Source organism: Colletotrichum destructivum, chromosome 1, assembly GCF_034447905.1.
Source record: "Colletotrichum destructivum chromosome 1, complete sequence".
NCBI lineage: Eukaryota > Fungi > Ascomycota > Sordariomycetes > Glomerellales > Glomerellaceae > Colletotrichum > Colletotrichum destructivum.
In genome coordinates, this window is record NC_085896.1 from 6,048,479 (window position 1) to 6,072,878 (window position 24,400).

Genomic DNA, 24,400 nt, shown 5'->3' on the forward strand with positions numbered 1-24,400 from the left:
CACAATGCGACCCCAGAAGTTATTCAGTGTGGGTTTGGTCGCAAGGCATAGGGATCATTGCTGGGGGAGAAGACGCAAGGACATCAAGATCGCCAAATTCAGCTCTAATGTATTGAAAGTGAGTTGTGAGTGAGTATGGTTATTCTCGACTCCCCCCTTCCGTTCCTCCCGCAAAGAGTCACTTGCGTCAAGTGAACTGAACCGTCATTGTCTGTTTATGTCAGATGATCAGAGTCCGTGTGTCGTCAACCAACCCAACTGATCTAAAAATATCGAGGCTACAGACCCCTTTCTTATGCAGCTATTCTCACTACGAGTCTACCTTTGAAGGCGCTGTCTTGGTATTTCGCGAGAATGCCCGGGATCTCATCAAAGGGCACCAAGGTGATGTGAGACCGAATGCCAGCCTCCTCTACAGTCTTCATCATTCTCTCAGTGGACTCTCTACTCGCAACATAGCTCCCCCGAATTGTGAGCTCCCGAAACACTATGACACTAGAATCGAATCTCCAACTCTCAGCTGGCAGGCCCAAAACACCCATCACGCCTCCAATGCGAAGCAGTGTTAGGGCCCAGTTGTTAGCTGGCAGAGAATCCGTACAAACTACCACGGCTGCGAGCCCCTCTCCTCCGGTAAAATCCATGATCTGCGCTGTAGCATCTTCGGCGCCAGAGTCAATAACCAGTGAGGGTTTCAGATCCTGGTTCGACATCTCGGTAGCCAACTGCCTCCCTGCCGGCCGACTGTCAACTGCCACGGTGCGAAACCCCATTGCGCTGGCGAACTGCAAACCGAGGAAACCGAGGCCTCCTATACCAACGATGGCCACTGTGTCTCCAGGGCTAAGCGCAGCCGTGGCTCCCTCCAGAGAGCCCCAAACAGTGGCGCCGGCACACATCAACGGAGCAGCTTGGTCAAAGGGCAGAGATGATGGCAAGCGGACCGTGGTTTCGGGGTCGACTGCGAGGTACTCAGAGAATGCCCCATCATGCTGGAAACCGGCAGTTTCTCGCTTTTCGCAGAAACGGGGATCAAGCCGGTTGCGTGTGCGCTTTGCCAGCCCGCAGCCACTGCATTGGCCACACGAGTTCTTGAAGTTCAGAGCCCCAACTCGGTCACCTATCTTCCACTCGCTGCTGCAGCCCTTGCCGATTCGAACGACAACACCGGAAGGCTCGTGGGACGCAATCATGCCCAACGGCGAACCGAACTGTCCCTGCAGAACCTGCAGATCTGAATGACAGAACCCGGCCGCGTGGACTTTGATGAGGAGTTCGTTGTCGCGAATGGTAGGAACGTCTCTCTCAACTAGCTCATAAGGTTTGTTGTACTGCTATGAAGTCAGTATTCCATGAATACAGTAGCGGATGAGTGGGATGCCAACCTCGGAGATCTGCGCTGCTCGCATCCTGCTGGGGATACTTGTGAATGCCATTATGTTTGGCGTTGGTTGCCAAGGATCTTTCTCCAATACGTGGGAGGGTGCAGTGCGCGCGATTGAGTTAAAGTGGTTTTATTGGGTACTGAGGACAGAACTTGAAGCAAACATGTATGGTTTCTCAACCTCGTTTATCAGACGTACCGTCTGAAGGGTGAAGTTGTGTGGACGAGAAGATTATCATCGTCAGTTGGAGATCACCGTTATCTCAAAAGACCACTGTAAGCGGGGTAAAGTAGAATCCCTGTCTGCATCGGAGCAGGTTTCTTGAGGGTTCAACTCTCCAACTTCGTCGTGCTCCTCTAATTGGCGACTCCAACTTATCATTAGCCTATCTATTTACCAAACTCCAATCAATGCCGCCAGAGCACCTGGCTCGGCCTTGGACCCTATCAAAGGATCCAAGCTACCCCGCGATAAGACATGAGCTGCCAATTGACACTCGTCCGTGAGGTGTTCGATAGGTGAATTCATCGACCCCTCCTCAGTGGCCATGGAGTCGACTTCTTAAAACCAGACTGGCCACCTTAAAGATTAAGTTTCTCAGCTCCCGGCGCCTCTCCAACCCCGCACCAATCGTAAACTCGCGCAAAACATCACTTAACCTGACCAAGGAAGAGACCGAGTAAAAACGAATTTCGAGTTTCCAGTCGAAATGGGCAAGAAGCGTGTTCTCGTTAGCTATGGCGTCGACGTCGATGCGGTCGCTGGTTGGTTGGGGTCTTATGGAGGAGAGGATTCTTCGAACGACATCAGCAGAGGTGAGGCCTTAGACACGTCACAAGACAGAGCGCTCAAACTGGTGTCCTGCTTGTCAGTGTCTTTCGGAGGTTACTAACTTCTTTCAGGTTACTTTGCAGGAACTATTGGCGTACAGCGAGTACTCAAGTTGCTTGCCAAGTACAACATCAAGGCGACATGGTTTATTCCAGGACACAGCCTCGAGACGTTCCCGGAGGACATGGCCGCGGTTCGAGACGCCGGGCACGAGATCGGCCTTCACGGCTACTCACACGAGAACCCGACCGACATGACCATTGAGCAGCAGAGAGATATTCTCGACAAAACATACCGCATGCTCACAGATTTCGTGGGCAAGCCTCCCAGAGGCAGCGTCGCTCCGTGGTGGGAAACAAGCAGAGAGGGAGCCCAGCTTCTACTCGAGTACGGCATCGAGTACGACCACAGCATGAGCCATCATGACTGCCAGCCGTATTACCTACGGATCGGCGATGAATGGACGAAAATCGACTACACAAAGAAGGCGAGCGAGTGGATGAAGCCTCTTGTCAGGGGACAGGAGACCGGGCTCGTCGAGATTTGCTCGAACTGGCACCTTGACGACTTGCCGCCGCTCATGTTCATCAAGGATGCGCCCAACAGCCACGGCTTCGTCAACGCGAGAGACGTGGAAGACACCTGGAGAGACCACTTTGACTACTTTTACCGGGAGTACGACGAGTTCATCTTCCCGCTAACCATCCACCCGGATGTGTCGGGTCGCCCGCACGCTCTGTTGATGCATGAGAGGCTCATCGAACACATGATGAAGCACGAGGGCGTCGAGTTCGTTACGATGGAGCAGATCTGCGACGATTTCAAGGCAAAGAACGCGCCAGCCGAAGGGGCCATCATGCCCGCGGAACCGGGCGCCATTCTTAAAAAGGCATCGCAGTAGCAAACAATCAGCTTGACAATTGTCTTTTCTACATTCCAACTCAAGAAGTTTCCGTGCATTCCGTTGTGATCTACACAGTATGGCATCACCGGAGCGGGTCCGGTCGACCGGCCGTTCCGGCTCCGGAATATGTCCGTTGCTCAGTTAGCCCGGGGCCGTGATGGTCAATAATTTTGCAAAGAATACAGCCCACATCAGCTGACTGTCGTACATATTCACACGGCGCACCGTTGCATGAGCACTTGGCATCCGGCAGTACATTTGATCCCTGGCGTAGAACCTTTGCGCAGCTGATACATGATTCCATGATACAATACGTCCCAGAAGCTGTCCATACCCCGCGCTTATCGTCTAGATCGGCCTTGCCATCCCAGTGCCTGTGGATCATTGGGGTATCATGGCTCACGCGTCAGTCTTTGGCCAAGGGGGTTCTTCGCAACTCCAACACGGCATATCATCCCAAAAGGCTTAAATAACTACCCCAACGTCTGCGCTACATACTCCAACCTTATCGCGCTAGCCTCGTCACAGCCCACGCCCGTCTCCACACACTTGCGCCGAGCCCCTGAACGCGCTTTTGACTTTGGGTGCCGACAAGGGTCGGTGACCCACGATCTTGGAGCGGCATCTGAAGCTCGTCGCGGGGTTGCCTCAACGTCCGTGTCGATGCCTATCTATGGTCGGGATCTCTTTGCCGCCGCGAGATAAGCCACGCGGGTTCACTCTGTTCACCTCATCCATCGTAAGCCGTGCAGGCAAGATGCTCCAAGTCGAGCAAACGGGACGCATTCTATAAATGATATTAAGGCGGTGCCTTTAAAACATCTGATCACACTCTCTCTAGCAGCCAAAAACAACAATCCAGTCGTCTCCATCGGCATCCATCGACCACGCCGACTACTCTTGACATGTCTCAACCCAGTTCGGAAAAGACGGATGCCATCACGCCGGCCCCGGCTCGCAGCAGCGGGAGCATCGACGCCGGAAAACTCGAAAACGCCGAAGATGCATTCGAGGTCTTTAAGCGCGGCGAAGGAGAGGTTGACTTCCGAACTGTCGGCTGGATACAAGCTTCAGTCATCTTTCTAAAGGGTAAGGCGGCAGCCCCTCTATTCCTATTCATCACAAACCCAAGTCTAACAACCGGTCCCAAGTCATTTTCGCCACCGGAGTTCTGACGATCCCTTCGGCCATGTTCGTCCTCGGCGCGTTGCCCGGTGCCATCAACGTCCTGGGCTGGCAGTTTCTAAACACATACTGCGCCATCATCCAAGGAAACTTCCGCAACGCCCATGCCGGGTGCCATTCCATTGCCGACATGGCCAACGTGGTTGGTGGGGTGTGGCTTAAGGAGGTTGTCGGAGTCCTGTTCCTCGTCACGTACGCCATCGTTGGCGCATCCGGAATCTTTGGCACGTCGGCTGCCTTCAATGCCCTTTCCAACCACGCCATCTGCACAAACTACTTCATGATGGTCGCGACGGCCGCTGTATTCATCCTGGCGAGTGTTCGCAAGTTTGAAAAGATTGCGTGGTTGACTTGGGCGGGTTTCTTATCCGTGTACATTGCCGTCTTCATCGTCGTGTACGTCTCCCTCTGACTCCCTGAGTCCCTCATCGCCCACCTAGACCAAGGACCCTTTTTTGCTAACTAAAGATGCAGGGTTGCCGTCACACAAGTAGATAGGCCTGCCGCTGCCCCGCAGACCGGCGACTTTGATCTCGGATACCACGTCATTGGCAATCCAAACTTTGTCACTGGCATTACATCCGTCGCCACCATCTTTTGTTCAGGCGCAGGCACGTCGGCGTTCCTCCCCGTCATCTCCGAGATGAGGAAGCCGAGAGACTACAACAAGGCCGTCTACCTCTGCATGGGAATCGTCACAGCGTCCTACCTGACCTTCTCGCTCGTCGTCTACCGCTGGTGCGGTCAATGGGTAGCGTCCCCTTCTTTGGGCAGCGCCGGCGAGGTTGTCAAAAAGGTGGCCTATGGCATCGGTCTGATTGGCCTGATGGTTAGTGCCTGTCTCTACATCCACGTGGCCGCCAAATACCTCTTCGTCCGACTTCTCCGCAACTCGGTTCACCTGCAGAAGAACTCGGTTGTTCACTGGTCCGTCTGGCTTGCATGCACTTTGGGAATGTCCATTGTCTCGTTTCTGCTGGCATCCGGAATCCCCATCTTCAACTATCTCCTCGCCCTTGCAGGAAGCTTGACGTTTGCGCCTCTTGCGCTTGGCCTCCCGGGCTACCTTTGGATCTTTGATCACCAACACTACCGTCAAGGAACCTGGTGGAAAATTATGGTATACTGGCTGAACTGGCTCATGGTCCTCCTGGCAGTGTTTCTGACTATTGGCGGCACCTACGGTGTGGTCCAGAACATCATCGACGCCTATGCTAATGGGTTGATTGGAGGTGCCTTTTCTTGTGCAGACAACAGCGGCTCATCATGATCTTCCAACAGGGAGCTGTATGAGTATCTAGCTGGCTAATGAGGGAAGAATGTCAGAATGATTGGTCAAACGTTTATATTTAGAGTAATAGAAGCTCGTATTTTACAAAAATGGAAGCTATCATTTATGCTGTCCTACTGCAACAAGCAAACATTGAAGTTTCACAATAGAGCGAAATACGACAAACTTACATTTTATCTGCTCCTTAACTTTCACGTAATCCTTTGAAAATGGTGAGGGTGACGATGGGCTGAGACGGAAATGTTGATGATAACATTGATTATGAAGAAGAAGATGATGACGATGATGTTGGGGTTTTGAGATATGATCATGAAGAGTCAGTCTCGGGACGGACAAGGGCCCCCTTCCCCTTTGTCAAAGAGGCCTTATTACACAGCAAGCCCGGCTCAGAGAACGGAAGGAAGTGATGAGGTAGGAGAGATGGGATATTAAGGCAATAGTAGGGTTGTCCTTACATTAAGAGATCATCTGGTGTACTTAAGAAGATGAGATGTCCCAGGCCAACATTTTTTTCATTATTCATTCTCTTCCTCGTCCTCATTGATTCTTATTGCACGACCAAGATAGGCCTTACCCTTCACTTTCATGTCTATTGTCCATCGCTGAACGAGTCACGAGACCATAACACCTCTCCCAACACCAAAAGAAGTGCGTGGTCAGCACCTGCCTTCGGATACATCGTTCAAGACGGCGCACTACGTGACCGAACGTTGGGATAGTGCGACACCAAGCAAGCGGGACTTCCACGCGGCTCACGTTGCAAAGCGACATACCAACGCCAACGCCGCCGACGACAACAACAATAATAAAGACAGAAACATTTAGATCTCAGGTCCCGGATTATGCGCTCTGGTCTCATTACTGTAGGTTAGTTGCTGTGAGCGGACCTGGGCAACCTTTCGGGAGATGACCGCCATTTGCCGTACAACACAATGTAGGACCCTCGGTACCGACAGGCTTGGCAACAGTATCCTCGACACGAGCAGCGTCAGCAGCAACAGCAGCAACGCCAGAGCCAGAACCCGAACCCGGACCAGATCCAGAACAATACCCGGAGAGACCGGCGGCGGGGAGAGCTGTTGGAGGCGAAGCGGTGGGAATTTTGATCGGCGGAGCAGGTGACGTTGGGGATGCGCGAGCTGGTCGGTGAGCAAAAGAAGCATTTGCTGGTAGCGGTTGAGTGCGAGGTGCGCATCAAGGAACCAAGGGCTATGAACTTGCAATGACTGAGAAGCAGGAGAAGCTGGAGGACATGCAAGGGGGACGGTGGCGACCGGGCTTGAGAACACTTACTTGGGTCTGTCGATGTTTCCATTAGTACGTAAGTAACACCAACTGTTGGCATCACAGTGTACAGATTTAGATGCATATTGTTCTCAGTATTGGAGAAAGTATTGTTAGCCAAGGTGTCCTTCAAAAACGACAGCATTCACTCACTCCCTACCTCCCTCCCTCTATTAGGTACATGCAAGCGTTTACTGATGCTGCAGCTTTACCAAGGTAAGGGAGGTGCTCTATAGCCAGCTTCAATTGTTTGTGTGCTTTTTTCCTTTCGTTTGCTCCACTCGGCCACGATGGATGTGTACACACACGAATTTTCAAATGTCCGAATGCATGCACTTCACTTCTCATCAGGCCCCTCGTCGAGTTGGCCACGCATATTATGCATCGCCATCCCCGACGAAGACAGATACGGCAGCGACAACGACGACAAGGATGAAGACGAAGATGACGACAACAACAATATCAACAGCCACGCCATCCAACTCAACATTCCACTGGTTCTTCCTCCGCCCGTTGACCGCCAGCTGCTGTCCCTCTGCTTCCACTCGTCTTGGCGCACCCGTTCCCAGCTACGCTTTCACTTTCGCAACGTCAACGAGGTCCTACTTGACCACGACGAAGGCTCCGACACAAACCAGGATCCTGAGTCCGAGCCCGATCCCGAACACCGCGATACTCGCCTGACCATCGTCACTTATGACCCCATCGTCGCCTTATCGCCGTCTATCACCACCACTAGTAACATCATATCCCGCCGTCTACTCCTCGCCTCCTCTGCCGCCGTTCTTTTTGTATTTGCTGTCGCCCATGTCTTCGCCACCCTCTCTGGCTTCAATCCCCTTTACTACCCCTTACCTCTACTGCGACCCATCACATTCCGTGGCCCCGCTGCTGCGTCCAACCCTACGTGAAACTCATTCGCCTTCTCGACCAGCCTAACATAACGCTCCCCGCCGTCGAGAATGAGTTTTTTGAACTCTACCTTTCTAATCCAGCCGACATCGACCCCTCTTTATGCCTCAAAGTCGTGAACCTGCTCGACGATGCAAACGAACACCTGGCGCGCCTACTTGTCCGCCTCAACGCGCCATACATGGGGAACACCGTCTACACGTTACGGTACGACCTTATCCTTATGCGATGGAGCATCGACCAGCAGAGGCAGCGGCAGGAGCGGCAGCAGCAACAGCAGCAACCTTTCGATGCTGACAAGGACGTGGCGGGCGCGTGGAACAGGACGGCCGAGCGTATCTTTGACGCCGTCACCTCGCAGGTGCCGAGTTGGTAGGAGAGTCACAACGTCATTGCAGTCCCTTTGTGAGCCGCATTGGAGTCGCTCCGCGAGGCGCGACGTCTTGAGGGCGATGTAATGACAGCATATAAAAAAGCAATTGCTAATCCAGACCCAAACACGCCGTGAGTGGTGGGCAACACAGCCCCTTCCCCCCTGTCGATACTTGTTATACCTTTATGTCTGTTTCTAACTCGTATTGTCTTTGATATATCACCAGACCGGCTGAAGACGTACTCTATGCCCTCGATCGGCTTTTTAACCCCCTCCTCGCCCGTCGCGATACCCTCATCCACACACTGGCATCCGCCTCAGCCCTGCTCGACGAGTCGGCAGCACGTATGTATGCCTTCAACTCAACGATGCACGAAATGCGTTTTGCAAGCATGAATGGAACAGAAAGATACGTGTTTGAGCCTTTCGACCCGCTTCTCACAAGACTGTTAGATGTGGCTGAGGCACTAGAGCACGCACTTGAGGCTGTCAAGATGAGGAGAAGGCAGAGCAAATGGTCAGAAAAGGTGGAACACGATGAGGAGATGAGACAGAGGCGTCGTAGGTCAAAGATGTGGGCACTTTACCATGAGAAGCAGAGGCAGACGCCGCCAACGTCTCGCTCGTTCGCCGTGGTCCGATGTCCGGTGGTTGGCAGTGGGATGAGACGCAAACGGCGACTTGGGCCGACGGTGGTGTTTTTGTGGAGGGGGAACACATTCAGCAAGCGACGGCGAACAGGTGGTGAAATCGTCTCGTTGCTGAACACGCTGGCATGACTCTCCATGCACGCAAGCGCGACATGGCTGATCATCCGTCGATTCAACCACCACACCACCTCTGTCAGTCCAACTTGAAGAGAATGATGATGTTCAGGATGGAGACAATGATTTAGGGTGAAAAGCTTTTCTGAGGCATGATCGAGCAGAGACCGAGGTTGAACAGTCTTGCATCCATCCCCCTATACCAACAATAATTAACCTAGGGATTCTTCACTTCTCTTCCATCGTTCAATTGTCTAGAGGCCTATGCCTGCATTCCCTCAAGCCTGCTTACGCAGAGCTCCAAGGTTTGCATACAATGATGACGAGTAGACGTATTATATTGTCTGGCCGGGGTGCGACAGGAGGTTTTTGCTCCCTGTCTTTGCCTGATCCAACCATGTTTCTTCTCCGTCCTTACGGAGGCCCGGATTTGCTGCTCTTGCGGCACATGGCGGTTGTGTCCTTGGGGGAAAGGTTGAGGCCGCTCATGCGTCTTCAATTCTCTCACAAGGCCAACTGTCTCTGTCTCTACAGAGACTACCCTAGCCGCCCAGGATGGTTGTGTCCCAGGGTAAGGTCGAGGATGCTTATGCTTCCTTGATCCTCTCCCAAGGCCACCCACCATCCTCCTCCGTCTTCACGGAGACTACCAAGTCCCCTTACGGGTTATTGGGATCGTCGTAGGGAAAGTTCAAGTACGCTTATGCTTCCTGCCCTGCCTTGGCGATTCCATAGGCCTTGTATCGTTATGAGTAATATGGTTGCACCCGGCCGGCGACTAACGCCTTCTGCAGGGTTTCCCAACGGAGCTTGAATACTGTTGACCAAGAGTTGGATCATGAGCCAACTGATGGGAGGAATCATAGTTTCTTGGAGTGGTCCACATGTGCAATGCTAATAGCTACGTTTGTCGAGACGCATAACCTACCTGTCACTGTTGCCATCAGAAGCCTGCACCCTTTCATTGCGGTTCAGGCTCGCCTGTTGCAGGCTGTGCTTGGTCGAGAGAGAGCATAGCTATGCTATAATATTCTATGCCATAATGTTCTATGTTGTGCTGTGCTATGCTGGCGAGCGTTGCCCGGCCGTGCTCTACGCCGCCCAGCTTCGACTTCGGCTTGGGTTCCACGATCGACGCTGTCGAACATTGGCAATCCTGCGGCTTCGATCGCGCTGCCCGTTGTATTACTCTCTCGACCCGTTCCGAGTCCTCGTTTTGCGAGTGTTACCAGCTGCACCTAATTGGAACAAAACGTGGTATCTCTCATGGCGATAGTTCGCCTCCTTGCATCGCTTCCCTGGCACCTGCCCCCTCGTGCCATGTACGGTGTGTAGGTCGCTGTATTTGGTAAGGCTCGGGCAAGATTTTCGAGCAAGATTTAGTCAAGTAATTAACGACTATACTGTATGGCCGGGGGATTCGCAGGGTTGACGCAGTTGGTGTTGTCACGTCGGCCGATTTCGTTCGACAGCACTGGAACTGTGCAAGATACTATTAGTGACTAGCCAATCTACGTCGTATTGCTCCATCTCCCAATCACTCTCAGCCATCACCCACTAATCATCTTCGCCTTGCAGGTCAACTTACGGGGCTTCTGGTCGTCAAACTGCTTCCAAGAAGGCTCGTACGCAGGGTCTCGCATCATTTCCGACAGCCGATCGTGATTGCGGAGATCTAGCACGCTGTACAGGTCCTCTTCACGCAGGACTAGCCTCGACAAGGCACTTGTCCCAGTAGAGGCAGGCTGCCCTCTCAAACGCTGTTGGCGTTGCTGTTCGGCCTCGTACCTTCGAAGAAGCAGGCTTTCGGCATCGTTGAGAAGACCTTGCTCTCCGCGCCTCCTGTACAGGAAGCGGCCTGGCTGTCGTCTATAAGGCTGACTTCATCGTTCTTTGGCATGATTAGTCGGAGCCGTCGGTCAGGGTATACGGTTTCGATTCCCTGATGGTAGTCCTTTCTTGTGTAGCAAAGAGAAAGAGAGAGAATGAGAGCATTGGCACGGGAGGAGAAAGATGCATAAAGGGGACAAGAATGCAATAGTTGGAGGCCCGAGAGCCGCAAGCTGCTCATCAACACCAAGATCCAAGATCCAATCCGCTGTGCAATCGCGGTAGCGGAACCTTTCCAAGGCCGGCGCGTACGACGAGACAACGGGTGAATGGCAGCCGTGGGCCAAAGGGTTCTTGAACACCAAGTGGGAAGGACGCCAGGACATTATCTCGGAGCAATATGGATGGAAGCTTTGGGAAGATATCCAAAGCAGGAAGCCCAACAAGGATTACAGCAACAATGGTCCGCCGCCGGAAATGGCATTGCTTCCGCCCCCTTGCTCGCACAATGTCCCCACCGACGTTGTGATGCCAGACGATTCCGTTAGCATTGTCGGCGCCCGCAAATTGTTTCAGCAGCTTGCAACGAGACGGTCGTACCGACCGGAAGAGAACCAACACCGAGAACAAGAACCAAGAAGCATTGAAGTGCTGGAGCGACTCCTCCGCCGCGGAGCCGACAACCTGGTTGAGTTCCGGCAGGCCATTGTGACAGCGACGTATCTTGGGGGTAAAGAGAACAATGTCAACATGCTTGAGATGCACAGGGAGGGCTTGTTGCATCAACTTATGTAGTTGAGCACTAGATGCAGCATGTAACTATTATCAAAGTTTCCACTCATTGTGTCCCGTTTCATGCTACAATTCGTTTCTTAATGATGAGTCTACCGTCTACCTCAGCTTCCCTAAGACGGCGGACTGCTTGTGTCTTGTGCGCCCGCCATCCTCCTAGAAACTATTGTAAACGATTAGAGATGGTAGGTTAAAACTGGCATTACCTAGCTATTTCTATCTTGAGAGTTGCTAGTTTGGGGCTCACTGAAGTGGGCCAACCAAGGCCGATTGCAATAAGGTGATGCATCCATCCCGTTCTTTCACTCCTCAAGAACAGCGGGATGATGTTGCATACACAACAAACGCAGGGAAGCCAATATAACTTGATCCTTTTGATCCTAAGTGTCCTGAACCCGGTTTATGCTACGATTCATAATCATGATGCAAGACAGAACATGCCTAGGTGTGTCTGTCTTTGCCCTCGACGTCCTATCGGCATCGCCTGCTGAAGAAGCCACCACTGTAGCAGCAGTGACCTTAGTGGGCTCTGCCCTACCGAACTCGCAAACTTGCCGATTCGTGTTAAATGATTGGTTGAAAACGCGCCACCACGACCAGCAGCTAGCGTTTCAACTGCTGTAACCAAGCAATTGCTCGAATCGGTCGGTGGCTATGCAGGAAACGACGCAATAAAGCCAGCTGGCTGGCCGTCCGTCTGTCTCCGCTTAACAAAGATGTGGCTAAACAGGCCACGGTGATGTTGCTCATGGACGACGCTGTCAGCAAACCGTGTCGGAGCAGACATTAACGTGATTCCTAAACGCCACAGAGTCAGGAACATCATGTGCTATGTATGGCGTGTGGGACGGCGGCGCTGAGGTGGATGTTGTCGACAGCCATAAAGTCGACCTTCCATCACACGTTATTCGGGATTTGTCACGTCACAAGCGGCGAGCGGTGGTAGCAGCAGATCGCCGCGATTGACCTCAGCAGGGAGCATGTCTTGGACGAGGAACAGCGACAACGAAAGACGTAAACAAAATGTGACATCTCAGGGCTCCAGCCAGTCCAAACAGGCGCGGTAGACACGGGCTGCCAACGATACCCGGGGCCCAGACGGACACGGAGACAACCAATCCGCGGGAGTCTCTGCGTCGGCACTCTCTCTCTTGCATTGCCGATTCAGGACCATGACTGCGTGATGCCTGTCTAGATTTGCACCTCTCCATCGTCCGTCTTGTCTTTGTCTTTGCAAATCAGCCCCACTCTCAAAGACATCTCAATCTCAGCAATAGTATTGATTGCTGTCCCCAGAGTAATTGGAAAACGTCGGTCAGCGCTTGAGTTGGAAACGGCTCACCACAAGATGGGCTCGACGGGCTGCACCTGCACAACGTCACCAAGGCGTACGATGCCTCGGTGCGCTCTATCAACATGGTCCACGTCCAGACTGTAGCGGGCGAAGAACGCGTGTTCTGGCCGACAGCCGCCCTTGGGGAAACCTTGGACGAGGATAGGGAACTCTGCTATCTGGCTAAACAAGTGGATCCCAAATCATCAAGGCAGTGGTGCGAGGTGGTCGAGGACCATCTTTCTAACGCCCATGGCAACCTCAACACCGCCAGCGTCACAACCCAACGCGGGTCGACCTGGTTCCTCAGCATGCTGTTTCGAGTCCGGTTCACAATCAGGTCAATCGAGCGTGCATTGCAGCCGTTAGCACGAGCCAGTGGAGCAAAGCGACGAACTGCTGGGGCGGCTTGGGCAAAAAAGATGTGTAGGCAAGCAAGCTTGCAGAGGTTCCTGTTCCTGCGTGTGGTTCATGCCTGCATGAACCGCGGGACCGGCACTTAGACCTGTAGCCATGGAAAGGCACCGGTCTTTGGAACTGGCGGTCAACGTGTCTCGCGCAGGTTCAGTTTTGTGATTGGCGCCGATGCCTCCGCATGGAGCCTTCGATGCTGGGCCGAGGGCGGCATTCTGCAGCAATGAACTAGCGGTGACTTGATGCTTGTCTCTTCGAATTCAAATTCGTATTTGCGCTGCTGTCGCCATTCAGGATACGGGTTGACTAGATTGGGTAATGCGGTGAGGTATGTCGTTGTGGCAGGCCTTGTAGAGGGGAGGTTATTTGCTTTGCGCTGGTGTCCGTACACCACCTGACAGGCGTCTAGAATATGCGTTTGAAAAGGCAGAATACATTAACAGTATTAATATTACCTTTTCTTGTCGATCCAAGTCACGTTGTGAATGGGTTGAGGTGAGGAGGGCAAACCCGAAGCAGAAGAGCGAGAGACGAAGGGTCCAAACCCAAAAGATCGCTGCTCCCTTTTCCTCGGACATTTCCCAAACACCGCTCTCAGAAGTGAGCCCCCAACGGACTCCTCGCACACGGCAAGTATTAGTATTCCGAGGCCGTCTTGCCTGCAACGACTCCTGCTTAGTTGAAGTAGAATGAATCTTGTCCATCTGACTCGACGGCGTTCATAAGTAAGCACCTATAGTCTAAAAATAAACGTGTCTGTCTCTTGGAAAGGAAAAGTGTCAGCACTAGCTTGCACTCTGAGAACACTGCAAGGAACTATATGCACTTCCCTGCTAGCTAATATTAGAGCATGTATATCGTAATTAAACTCAAGTTAAGCAACAATGCAACTCCTATATTTCGTAAGATGAGAGTTTGGCAATGCCCAGCAGTTTTATAAGCGTTCTCACTCATCTCAGCACCGAACTGCAATGCGTTTGCTCTTCACTGGCGATTTACACTTGCTCTGGTCACGATGCAAACCCACGCAGCGCTTGTTTTCCTCCTTTTTGTTTCCTTTGCCGACGTGATATTCGCACTACCGCACGATCATGTGCTCTTGCATCTGCGCCGATTCACTAACCACACGTCATCGGCATCCATCACAAGCCGATGGGATAAGTGGACGACGCCAACTAGTCAGATCACTCCGTCCAAGACGGCATCTGCAACGAGCACTGCCAGCGCAGCGCCGAAGACTGTTGAGAATGGCGACGTTATATCCGATGCCGCTGTGGGCATGATCATTACCGCAGGCGTTGGCGGGGGGTTCCTTCTCCTCGCCGGTCAGTATTTTAGTATGTCAGCCGGAAGCGTTGCTCTAGTCACCGGGATTGGAGGGGTTGCTTCAGGACTCAGTTCGCTTGCTGGTTCTCAACCACAGCAAGTTGACAGCCCGGGGGACGACAGCCCGGAGGACGACGTCCCCGAAGAGAGAGAGCCTACTGCAACAGGCCAAAAGTCTCGGGAACTGGAGACCACTACCCAGCCACTTGCGACTTCCCTCACAAGCTCCTATATGACTTCCTTCACGAGTTCTTCTATTGCTACCTACTCCACTACCTCCTACGTCTCGTCTAGCTCCAGCGCAGTCCCCCAATATATTATTGTGCCCGGGTCCAACAACGCGGAATCGGGTGACGATTCCTTCGAGTCAGCACGATCCAGGCTGTCAGACGCGGCTGGATCTAAAGTGGTCTCTGTCGAGGACGAGGAAGACAACAGCGTTCTATTTTTAACTGCTCCCTTGTCACCAGAAGTTGCCAGTGAGCTCTCAAACGAAGCATCGGTAAGTGTCTATCACCTCTACACCTATGCAAGCAATTAACGCGGGGTGGGGGGGGGGAAAGCTTGGTTCCGTCAGCAAGGACTTTATTCTGGGCGAAATGCACGATCTTCAATCGGAACCACCATTCAAGGAAGACGACGTTGCCGGTCCCTCCGGGTCGCCTCCAGCCATCTTGACGGACCCATTGACTGTCGCCAAGCAACCCAAGAAGATTGTGAGGCAGATCGGATATGATGGAAGCCCGAGGGAAGAGAAGCCTTTCGACCTTTCCGTCGTTTCACAGGAACCAGGGAAACGAATGGCGGATTTTACGTACGATGAGGTGGCAGGCCGGGGCGTCACAGTTTACATCCTGGGATCGGGGATGAATCTAGAGAGTCCAGTAAGTTCCAAAAACCCCCAATCGTATTTTGTCGCGTCTTGCTAACCGCACGGAACTTGATCAGGACATCAAGCAAGCCGTGGGCGGCAAGGAGTTTATCTACGCGCCAGGTGCCGCGGAAACACCCACTGATGACGACCCCGACATGGGCTATCCAGATGGCACTTGCATGGCGTCCAAGATATTCGGTCCCAAGTACGGCGTGGCGAAGAACGCAAACGTCATCATGGTTAAACTTTCTGGTCAGAGTGGTATGATGCGAGCTATCACTTTTACGGAAATGCTCACTGCCTTGGCCATGGTCAAGAATGATGTCCATAGACGTGGGATCAAGGGCAAGGCTGTGGTGAGCTTGTCTTATACCAGTAAGTCACAGCTTGACCTGTCTGATCTTGAGCATCCAAAAGCAGACAAGTAGCATGATAGATTAACAAGACACTGACTATTCAAAGCCCCAATTGCCGACAAGGAAGCCATCGAGGCGTACAAAGAGATCCTTGTCAAGATGATGGAAGACGACATAGTCCTCGTCGCACCAACCGGAATTTCCAACAACAACCGGGGCTCCGAGGCGAACGATCAATATCCAGCCGCCTTCGCCAAAGATACGGCCCTCATCGCCGTCAACGCAGTGAGCTCAAAGGGTTTACGTTATAACTGGTCGCCCGGCTCAGTAGAAGATGGTGTCACTGTGGCCGCGGCGGGAATAGGGTACTGCGCCTGGAGAGAGGCTGAAGTCTTGGTCCGGCCTAATGGAAGGAGAAAGGAAAAGCAGGAGCCGGACAGACTTTACTACTCCGAGGGCGTCGCGGCGGCCACCGTCGCCGGGGTTGCTGCCACGCTCATGGCCCAAGAGGAATACAAGGAACAAATGCAGCAGCCTGGCAAGGTGGCGTCAAAAGTCAAAGAGCTGCTCCAAGGCCTTGCCTGGGTGCGAGCCGAGGGAGGCCCGCTTGTTGTCTGGAACGGAGTCAGATCGACGAATGGCGTCTGTCGCAGACAGGAGGGCGACTCGTGCTCCAGTGCTGCTCCAACTGCAACACCGACGACATCCGAGGCCCGGTTGAGGCCCACAACCCCGGTATCGGTTGTCCCTGTTGCTTGTGACAATTTCAACAAAAAGAAGTACGGATACTGTTGCCCCGGCCCAGGTAATCCCTGCATGAAAGGCCTGGGTGTGTGCTACGTTAAAGGTGAGGGGGTCTCTGGAGGCTCTAGCGGCGTGGTGCCGGATGGCGCGCGATGTCCGCCTCCTGATGATGCTGAGTACTGAAAAGGGGTAACCTATAAGGAATGATATGTCAGCCTAGGAAAATAAGATCTAGCTCAGCTTTGTTAAGTAGGGGAGGAAAGTAACTTCTAATCAAATACTTATCTCAAGCTCCCAGCCCACTAAAGCCTAACCATCATCTATCCATATTTCATCCAGGTTTTCCGCAGAAACTGATCTGTCCTCATGGATAGAAAAGTGAAATAGCTCAACTTTCCCATCAATACAACTCCTTTTGAAGAATTGAACTTCACGCACGATCGAAAAGTCTGCTCTTAGTTTTGTTTGCAAGGAAGTTCAAAAATTCGCAGAGTTGTCAAAAACCAAGGAAATAACTAATCACGTTCCTAAGAACTCATTAGAGTAGTTGATTGCTGCTCCCGCGTCAAGAAGGATTCTTAGCATATTAACAAGTCTGTGCAAGGCAGCATTGTGCAGGAGAAGATAGTGATTAGTAAAGATTGATCTATCAACAAGTAGAGTATTGCAAATGCTTGTACATCCCTTTGATCTTGCCACAACAGCCCTTTTCCTGCCGATGATATTCGACTTCACCAGCCAATTTTCCCATTAGTCTTGTACTTTGGTTGTAATCAGTGTTCCTGACATTCTCCTATTGAGAATCCCAATGACCCCCCATATGACATTCCTGCGACTACAGATCATTATAACAAAACAAGGGTGCTACTTTAAAAGATATGGTATAGCCTGAAAGAACGTCTTCGTGGGCATTTGTGATTTTATCCTGTGTCGAGAATGGCAGGAATCGGTGTCTAAATGGGAGTACACTGCACAAAACTAACAACTTATACTGTTGTAAATAGAGACCGAAGTTACTCATCCATATCACTCGGCAACATAAGCTCGATCAGAAGTTGACCAACTTTAGCTCTTGGTAAACAAATCAGCTTCAAAAGATGCACGAAAAGTTCAGTGAGCAATCTGCCGGACTTCTCCCCTGGATAGAAATGTGAACTGTGAGATCGGACCGATAGTGTGTGATATCCTATGTCCCATCCACCTCTCATAGGACCAAGATCTGCCAAGACGTTGGGAAGAACAAAAATGATTGAGTTCGCGAGTCTATTCACAACATCTAAACATGCATCAAACCACCACGCGCGCACCACAAACAACAACTCAAGTCGCCGTGCCACCATCCGAGACTTATCGGTTCTCCTCAAGCCACTCCCTGAACTGGCCGAGCGTCTCGCACTCGATGAACAGGGAGCTCTTGATGTCGACCTGCAACTGTGCTTTGAACTTCTCCACCAGCACCAGCGACATGAGCGAGTCGACGCCGATCTGTGCAAAGGTCGTGTTGTCCGTCAGCTCCGCGGCGTCGATGCCTGTTTCGCTGGCGACGAGGGCGACTGCGCCGGCGACGAGGGGGTTAGCCTCACGCCCATCACCACTGGGCCCTTTGCTCCTTGTGGCCTCCTCGGATGCCGTTGCAGACGCAAACACCGGCGGCGGTAGGGTTACTTGCGCTGGCTTCACCACCGGAGCTGTGGTCGGAGCTAACTTGCCAACTGTCGCTATTCTCTGCACGCCTACACTCGGAGCCTTCAACGTGGCGGAGGGGTGATCAGTATTGGCGCTCTTGGCGGTGTTGCTGCCACCGTGGTGTGCCGAGGCCGCCGGAGAAAAGAAGCGATCCATGAGGATCCGGTTGATCTGCTTAAACTTCATCTGGCCCATCATACCCACCACGGTATCGTCTTCAAGAATATAGACGTCACCAGCCCATTCCTTGGGGTCTTCTTCGGTAGGCACCATCCGGACGTAGCTACGATACTTGCCGCCGGCTCTGGGCGCTCTCCGGAGGCGGAAGCTCTCCCAGCCCGGCGTAACGTAGAAGTAACCCGCCGTATCGGACGCGTCGGACCCGTTCATCACGAAGCCGCCGAGATGACACAAGCTGTCTATCCAGTGCGGCGGGGTGTGCCAGACGCCGCGCTCTTCGGGGTCAAGGACCACGTCAGCAAAGGCCTCGTAGCCTTGCAGCACGACAGCCTGCATGCCGCGGTAGTGCTCGGCGTAGTCGACCACGTTCTTGAAGAGCTTGTACGCCATGCTTCTGCTGACACGGCTCGCCGTGCCGTCCTCGCTCGCGAGGCGGTGGAGCGACTCGACGCGCTGGACGACGAGGTGCTCGACGCGCTTCCACTCCCGGTCCCAGACGACGGGGTCTTGAAATTGGATCTCGCAGCTGCCGTAGTGCTCGGCCGCCCGGGTCCCGTCGCGCGACACATTGTACAGGAAGAGATGGACGTGGCGTGTCGGGATGTCGAGCGTGGCCTCAAGCTGGATGAGCTGCGGGCCGTCCCGGGGCGAGCCGGCCACCTGCGCGTGAAGAATCTCCATGTTGAGCAGGTTCATGTGAAAGTCCTTGTCCCTGGGGAACGCAAGCTCATGGAGGTACTTGCCAACGGTGAGAGCCATATCTGCCCAGATGGAGGAGGAGGCGACGCCGTGGCTATTCATGCGGTGGCCCTCGACGGCCTCGACGAAGGCCGGGTCGAGCAGGTTGGAGATCGTCACCAGACGTGCCGTCTTCGCGTTGTCCACGGACTCGGACACGATGCCGTGGATGGTGGAAGTCTTCAGTTTGGACTCGTGGATGCTCACGCCGGGCAACAAGTTGCGCTGCTGGTTCTTCAAATTCTCCTTGATGTGCGCCTTGTCGAGAGTCCAGGTGCCCAGGTACGGGATCCAGTAGTTCTTGTTGTTCCACCGGTAAGCCGGCAAATGCAGCACGCGGTGCGCCCGCTCGTGCTGCCGGAAGTACTCGTTCCAGCAGACCGGCACGCCCGCGAGGTGCAGGGCAGTCAGAGAGGACGCGGCAACAGCCAAGTCGTCCTCGCCGCGCCTCAGAGAGACCACGATGGCGGTAGCCGGGCCCACGATCCTGCGGACCATGGTGCCAGCAACCACATGGGGTCCGATGTCAATCCACACCGTGTCGGCGTCCACCAGGCCGAGCTCCTGCGCCGCGTCCAAGGCGCCGACGACGTCGACAGGCTCCCGTGTTGCACGGCCGAGGTACTTGTGATTAAGCGTCTTGCTGTCGAAGATGCACTCAGCTAGCAGCGGTGAAATGACAGGGATCCGGGGCGCTTTGTACACGGCGTGCTCAGCAAGCTCGAGAAAAGGGGCCACGATAGGGTTCATCTGCTCCGAGTGAAAGGCGTACGGGACCTTAAGCACTGTTGAAGTTACGCCAGCGGCTGTCAGCACGCCGGATAGAAGTTCCAGCCGCTCTCTGCTCGCGCTGATGACAAGATCAGACTCGCCATTGAAGCAGGCCACCTCGTACTCGTCTTCACGCCCAGCGAGGTGGTCACTCAGATGCTCGGGGGTGCACCGGACGGCCAGCATGCCGTGCGTGTCCGCTTTGCAGTGGGTGTCCATCAGCTTGGCGCGCCCGGAAGCTAGGTGAAGCGCGTCCAGGTCGGAGAGCACGCCAGCGGCTGCCAGGGCAGCGAACTCGCCAAGGCTATGACCCATGACCATGGACGGCCTGACGCCGAGAGCGGCCCAGTAGTGCGTCAGGGCCAACTCGATGAGAACGATGGCCAGCTGGGACGCGACAGGAGAGACTTCATCACGGGAGACTGAGCCCTCAATGATGGGGACCACCGATCCGACATTATCAAGGTGCAGCGACTGCACCAGGAGGTCGAGGCGGTCCACGGCCTCGCGGAAGACTGCGCAGTGGGCGTACAGCCGCGAGCCCATGCCCTCGTAGAAGGCGCCCTGCCCGGTGAAGGCGAAGGCGACGGTCGGGCTCTTCAGCGGCACCGAGGTGATTTGTTGCGGCTGCTCTCTCATCTTGTCCACCTCGGTGGAGAGGAAGCGCCTCGCCCCGGCCACATCCTTGACCGAGGTACCAATGCGAAACGGATGGTGCATGCGCCGCGCGGCCAGGGTGTAGGAGAGATGACCGATGTCAGTCTCACTGCCGTCACCGTCGAGGTACGCTAGTAACGCTTCGGCATTCAGCCTGAGAGAGGACTTGCTCCGGGCCGAGAGGGTTAGAGGGAAGACGGAGCGGGGGTCGTTCTCAACGACGACGGAGCGGACTGGCGGGTCAGCCAGGAGGACGGTGGTGTTTCCGCCGTGGGCGCCGAAGCTGTTCACGACGGCGAGGCGGCCGGGGGCCCGGTCGGTGCGGGGCCACTCGGAGTATTCCCAGTTGAGGCCGACGTTGCGCTCCTCCAGGTCCGGCGGCAGGGTGGGGTTGAGTTTGGCGACGCCGATCTGCGGCGGCACGGCGCCCTTTTGGTACATGAGCAAGACCTTGATGAAGGAGGCGATGCCGGCGGCGGCCTCGCTGTGGCCAATGTTGCTCTTGACGGCGCCGAGGCGCAGGCGGTTATTCTTCTTGCGCCGTGGACCGGGACCCGCCGGGGCGAAGACGTCCGACACGGAGTGGGCCTCCTCGCGGTCCCCGGCCTGGGTGCCGGTGCCGTGCAGCTCGACGTAGCTCACGTCCAGCGGGGAGATGCCGGCCTTGGCCATGACTTTCCTATAGTTGTCGGCCTGCGTGGGCGCGTGGGGGTGCGTGATGGAGACGGCCTCGGCCGAATGGTTTGTGTTGGCGGCCAGGATGGTGGCGAGGATGGTGTCGTTGTCGGCGAGCGCATCGTCCAGCCGCTTGATGACGACGCTGCCCACGCCGTCGGCCCTACAATAGCCGTCTGCCGCTTCATCCCAGACCTTGCACTGGCCGGTGAGCGAGAGGAAGTGGCCCTTGCCGAGCTGGCAGAAGTTGTCCGGGTCAGTGATGACGTTCAGCCCGCCCGCCAGCGCCGTGTCGACCTCGCCAGCCCAGAGGGCGGAGCAGGCCGCGTTGACGGCGGCGAGGCCGCTTGAGCCTGGAGATTGTTAGCTTGACCACGAAGAAGGAGGGACGACGAGCAAGAGCACGATGGGGAGGGGGGGACAAACACGCCGTGTCCATGTTAAAGCTGGGGCCGCTGAACTTGAAAAAGTAATTGATCCGTCCGTTGGCGAAGCCGCGCTCGCCGCTGGGGACGGCGTACGTGCCAATGTTCTGGCTGGCGTTGAGCTCGCGCCAGTCGTCGCTCGCCTGGCCGTAGTACGTCCCTACGCGAGGGCCCGCCGTGGACCTGGTTCTGTTGGGGGAGTATCCGGACATCTCGAGGGCTTCGTATGCGGTGACGAGCGCGAGCCGGTGCATCGGGTCCATCTGCTCTGCCTTTTAAGATGTAATAAGTCAGCATGGGAGGCATGATTTACAGCAAGGGGGGGAAGACTTCTTCTGTAGATGTTTGGTTTACAACAGGGGTAGAGAGGGGAAAGAGAGTGATGATAGAGAATAGGGTGGGTTGCCATACCTCCTTGGGTGATATGTTAAAGAAGCCGGCATCAAAGTGGCCTGGATTCTCCATGTAGTTCATGTACGGCGTCTGCGTGGCATTTTCCGTCTGCCCCGTCGGATCAAAGTGCGTGCTCAGGTCGAACCGGTCCGGCGGCACCGTGGTATGAACGTCCCGCTTGTCCATCATCAGCCTCCAGAAGAGTTCCGCGTCGTTGGCGCCTCCCGGAAGCCGGCAGGACATGCCCACGACGGCCAGCTTGGAGCGTTTCGGCGAGCGCGGGATCTGGTTCGCAACGCACTCGTCGCTTTTGGACCACTCGACCAGGTCGTGCTGCGTCAGGGCGAGCCGGCCCTCGCCACGGCCCTCGACGTTTCTAATAATGGCCTTGAGCACCATGGAGCTCCGGAAGGTCCACAGCGTCAGGTGTTGCTGTGCATCGCCCGGCGACGGCGGCTGCTCGAGCGTAGCCGCGATGCCCTCGGCGACGTTGTCGATATGCATCTTGTGCATCAAAAGCTCAACGACAAGCTGGCCGAGCAGGTCATCTAAATCCTCCACCTCGTACGGCTGTCCCGTATCGGAGGAGAGGAGCGGGCAGCGTATCAGCAGCTTGCCCGTCTCATCGGGCTCTCCCGACATGATGGCTTGAACGTCGCCGTCGTGATAGATATGAGGGGCGTGGCACAGCCCGTGATGGACCGGGAGCGGGAAGAAGTTTGAGTACCGCAGAGCGCCGGAGCTCTTCAGGCAGCTCCGCAGACGGCTCGGCGGCCCGCTGACGGTGACGGACGTCTGATCACCGGCGCTGATGAAGATGCGGGAGAGCACCGGGGCCGCCGTCTTGGCGTTGTAGCCGTCCAGCTCCGCCTGGACGTCGTCGGCGCCCAGACCGGGAATGACAAACGCCCACGGATCGCCGGCGTCCCTCTGCGGGGGCTCGAGCTGCTCCGAGGTGTCGTACACGTGGATACCGAGCCGAAACGCCACACGCACGGCTTGGGCACCCGTAGAGCTAAGGGTGGCTAGGTCCGGAGCCGCGGAGACGGCGGCGGCTGAGAGAAGACCGACGCCCAGGCCGGCCAGCGTCGGGGCTGAGCGTGGGCCGAACTCGTACGGTGTTGATGAGATTTCGTGGTGGCTATTATAGGGAGGCGTATTAGAATCAGACCATCATTAACATCTATTGCAAAGACTTTCTCGGGATTGCGGGGGGTCATATTCACCCGATGAGCATGCCAATCTGGAATATGATGAGGAAAACGCCTTCGATGGCTCCGCCGAGCGGGCCTTTGCGGAACTTCTTGTCGTCGTCGTCGTCGTCCATCAGGTCGAGGACGTTGTCGAAGCACGGCACATCGTCCTGCCACCGCTTGGGCAACTTGGAGATCTCGTCCTTGAGAACATGATTGCACAGTTTGATGAAATGCGCCAGCTGGGCGCACTTGAGGTGCGCGCTCGACCGTGAGAGCACGCGGAAGAGGTTCCCTGCGTTGTCACTTGGGAAGTCGTTGCCGAAGAACAGGAGGCGAGCCAACCCGGCCTCGGGCGTGTGATCCCACGAGCTGGAAGAGGGTGTCGTTGACATGCTGGGTGTAGTACTCTGTCTGGGGTTTATCACAGACGAAGCCTGATGATGGATTATTCTAGAGCTGAGCCGGATGCTGATCGACTCTATGAATAGTTCATGAGAAAGGATTGGCAGGATGTATACGCAGGTGACAGATTCAATGCAACGCATCTTGAACATTGTATGTCTCTCTTCATGTCAAAGCCCTCTCGGAGCTTCGGAGGATGTCCTGGGTCGGCCCGGGAGTTCGGCGTCAGTCTTCCGGGTCTCGGCATTGGGTCCGGGATCCGGGGATGACCGTCGGCGATGTGTTGCTGACAAGGGTGCCGAACCCCGGACTGATGTTGCGGATCGGCTGTTTGCCTAGAGGTAAGGGCCGGAAAACTACCTTTGGGCTGAAGCATACAGTAAACAATGACGTGATGATATGTGAATAGTCGGGCTTGGAGGGTTGCCAGCATTCGCAACCTTGTATTCGAAAGGAAGCAATGTCAGCCTTGAACGCCATTATCAACCTAGCAATGAATGATAAACTGGAGGAATTGAGACATGACCCTGGATTCGATAATTATTGAGTTCTTGTGCCATTCATTCCTTTAGATTGGAGCAAAGTTGAATATTACCAGAGATCATGATCGATTAATCTGTATAAGTGATATGAGTAAACATGATAGCGTAAACAAATCCCAGGAACCAAAATATGAAAT

General features: G+C 54.6%; 6 protein-coding genes across 6 annotated transcripts; 4 read left to right on the plus strand and 2 right to left on the minus strand.

The window, feature by feature from the left end:
- Positions 1–242: 242 nt before the first annotated feature.
- On the minus strand, positions 243–1,622 carry CDEST_01846 (Putative GroES-like superfamily, alcohol dehydrogenase-like, NAD(P)-binding domain superfamily). The gene is made up of 2 exons (XM_062918005.1): positions 1,386–1,622; positions 243–1,331 (listed from the first exon to the last, which is right to left on the minus strand). Exons 1-2 carry the CDS (start codon positions 1,434–1,436, stop codon positions 294–296), a joined length of 1,089 nt encoding a protein of 362 aa, XP_062774056.1. The 5' UTR covers positions 1,437–1,622; the 3' UTR covers positions 243–293.
- Positions 1,623–1,786: 164 nt separating this feature from the next.
- Positions 1,787–3,132, plus strand: CDEST_01847 (Putative NodB domain, glycoside hydrolase/deacetylase, beta/alpha-barrel). Its single transcript, XM_062918006.1, has 2 exons — positions 1,787–2,200; positions 2,288–3,132. Exons 1-2 carry the CDS (start codon positions 2,095–2,097, stop codon positions 3,115–3,117), a joined length of 936 nt encoding a protein of 311 aa, XP_062774057.1. The 5' UTR covers positions 1,787–2,094; the 3' UTR covers positions 3,118–3,132.
- A 634-nt stretch (positions 3,133–3,766) lies between these two features.
- CDEST_01848 (Putative amino acid transporter, transmembrane domain-containing protein) lies at positions 3,767–5,742 on the plus strand. The gene is made up of 3 exons (XM_062918007.1): positions 3,767–4,209; positions 4,272–4,701; positions 4,780–5,742. Exons 1-3 carry the CDS (start codon positions 4,026–4,028, stop codon positions 5,573–5,575), a joined length of 1,410 nt encoding a protein of 469 aa, XP_062774058.1. The 5' UTR covers positions 3,767–4,025; the 3' UTR covers positions 5,576–5,742.
- Positions 5,743–7,206: 1,464 nt separating this feature from the next.
- CDEST_01849 (uncharacterized protein) lies at positions 7,207–8,168 on the plus strand (the record flags this gene model as incomplete). Its single annotated transcript, XM_062918008.1, has 2 exons — positions 7,207–7,671; positions 7,815–8,168. 2 exons carry the CDS (start codon positions 7,207–7,209, stop codon positions 8,166–8,168), a joined length of 819 nt encoding a protein of 272 aa, XP_062774059.1.
- A 6,145-nt stretch (positions 8,169–14,313) lies between these two features.
- On the plus strand, positions 14,314–16,781 carry CDEST_01850 (Putative peptidase S8/S53 domain superfamily; the record flags this gene model as incomplete). Its single annotated transcript, XM_062918009.1, has 4 exons — positions 14,314–15,126; positions 15,188–15,508; positions 15,573–15,873; positions 15,961–16,781. 4 exons carry the CDS (start codon positions 14,314–14,316, stop codon positions 16,779–16,781), a joined length of 2,256 nt encoding a protein of 751 aa, XP_062774060.1.
- A 1,164-nt stretch (positions 16,782–17,945) lies between these two features.
- CDEST_01851 (Putative Acyl transferase domain superfamily, phosphopantetheine binding ACP domain, thiolase) lies at positions 17,946–23,711 on the minus strand (the record flags this gene model as incomplete). The annotated part of the gene is made up of 4 exons (XM_062918010.1): positions 17,946–21,658; positions 21,732–22,002; positions 22,142–23,264; positions 23,350–23,711. 4 exons carry the CDS (start codon positions 23,709–23,711, stop codon positions 17,946–17,948), a joined length of 5,469 nt encoding a protein of 1,822 aa, XP_062774061.1.
- Positions 23,712–24,400: the final 689 nt, after the last annotated feature.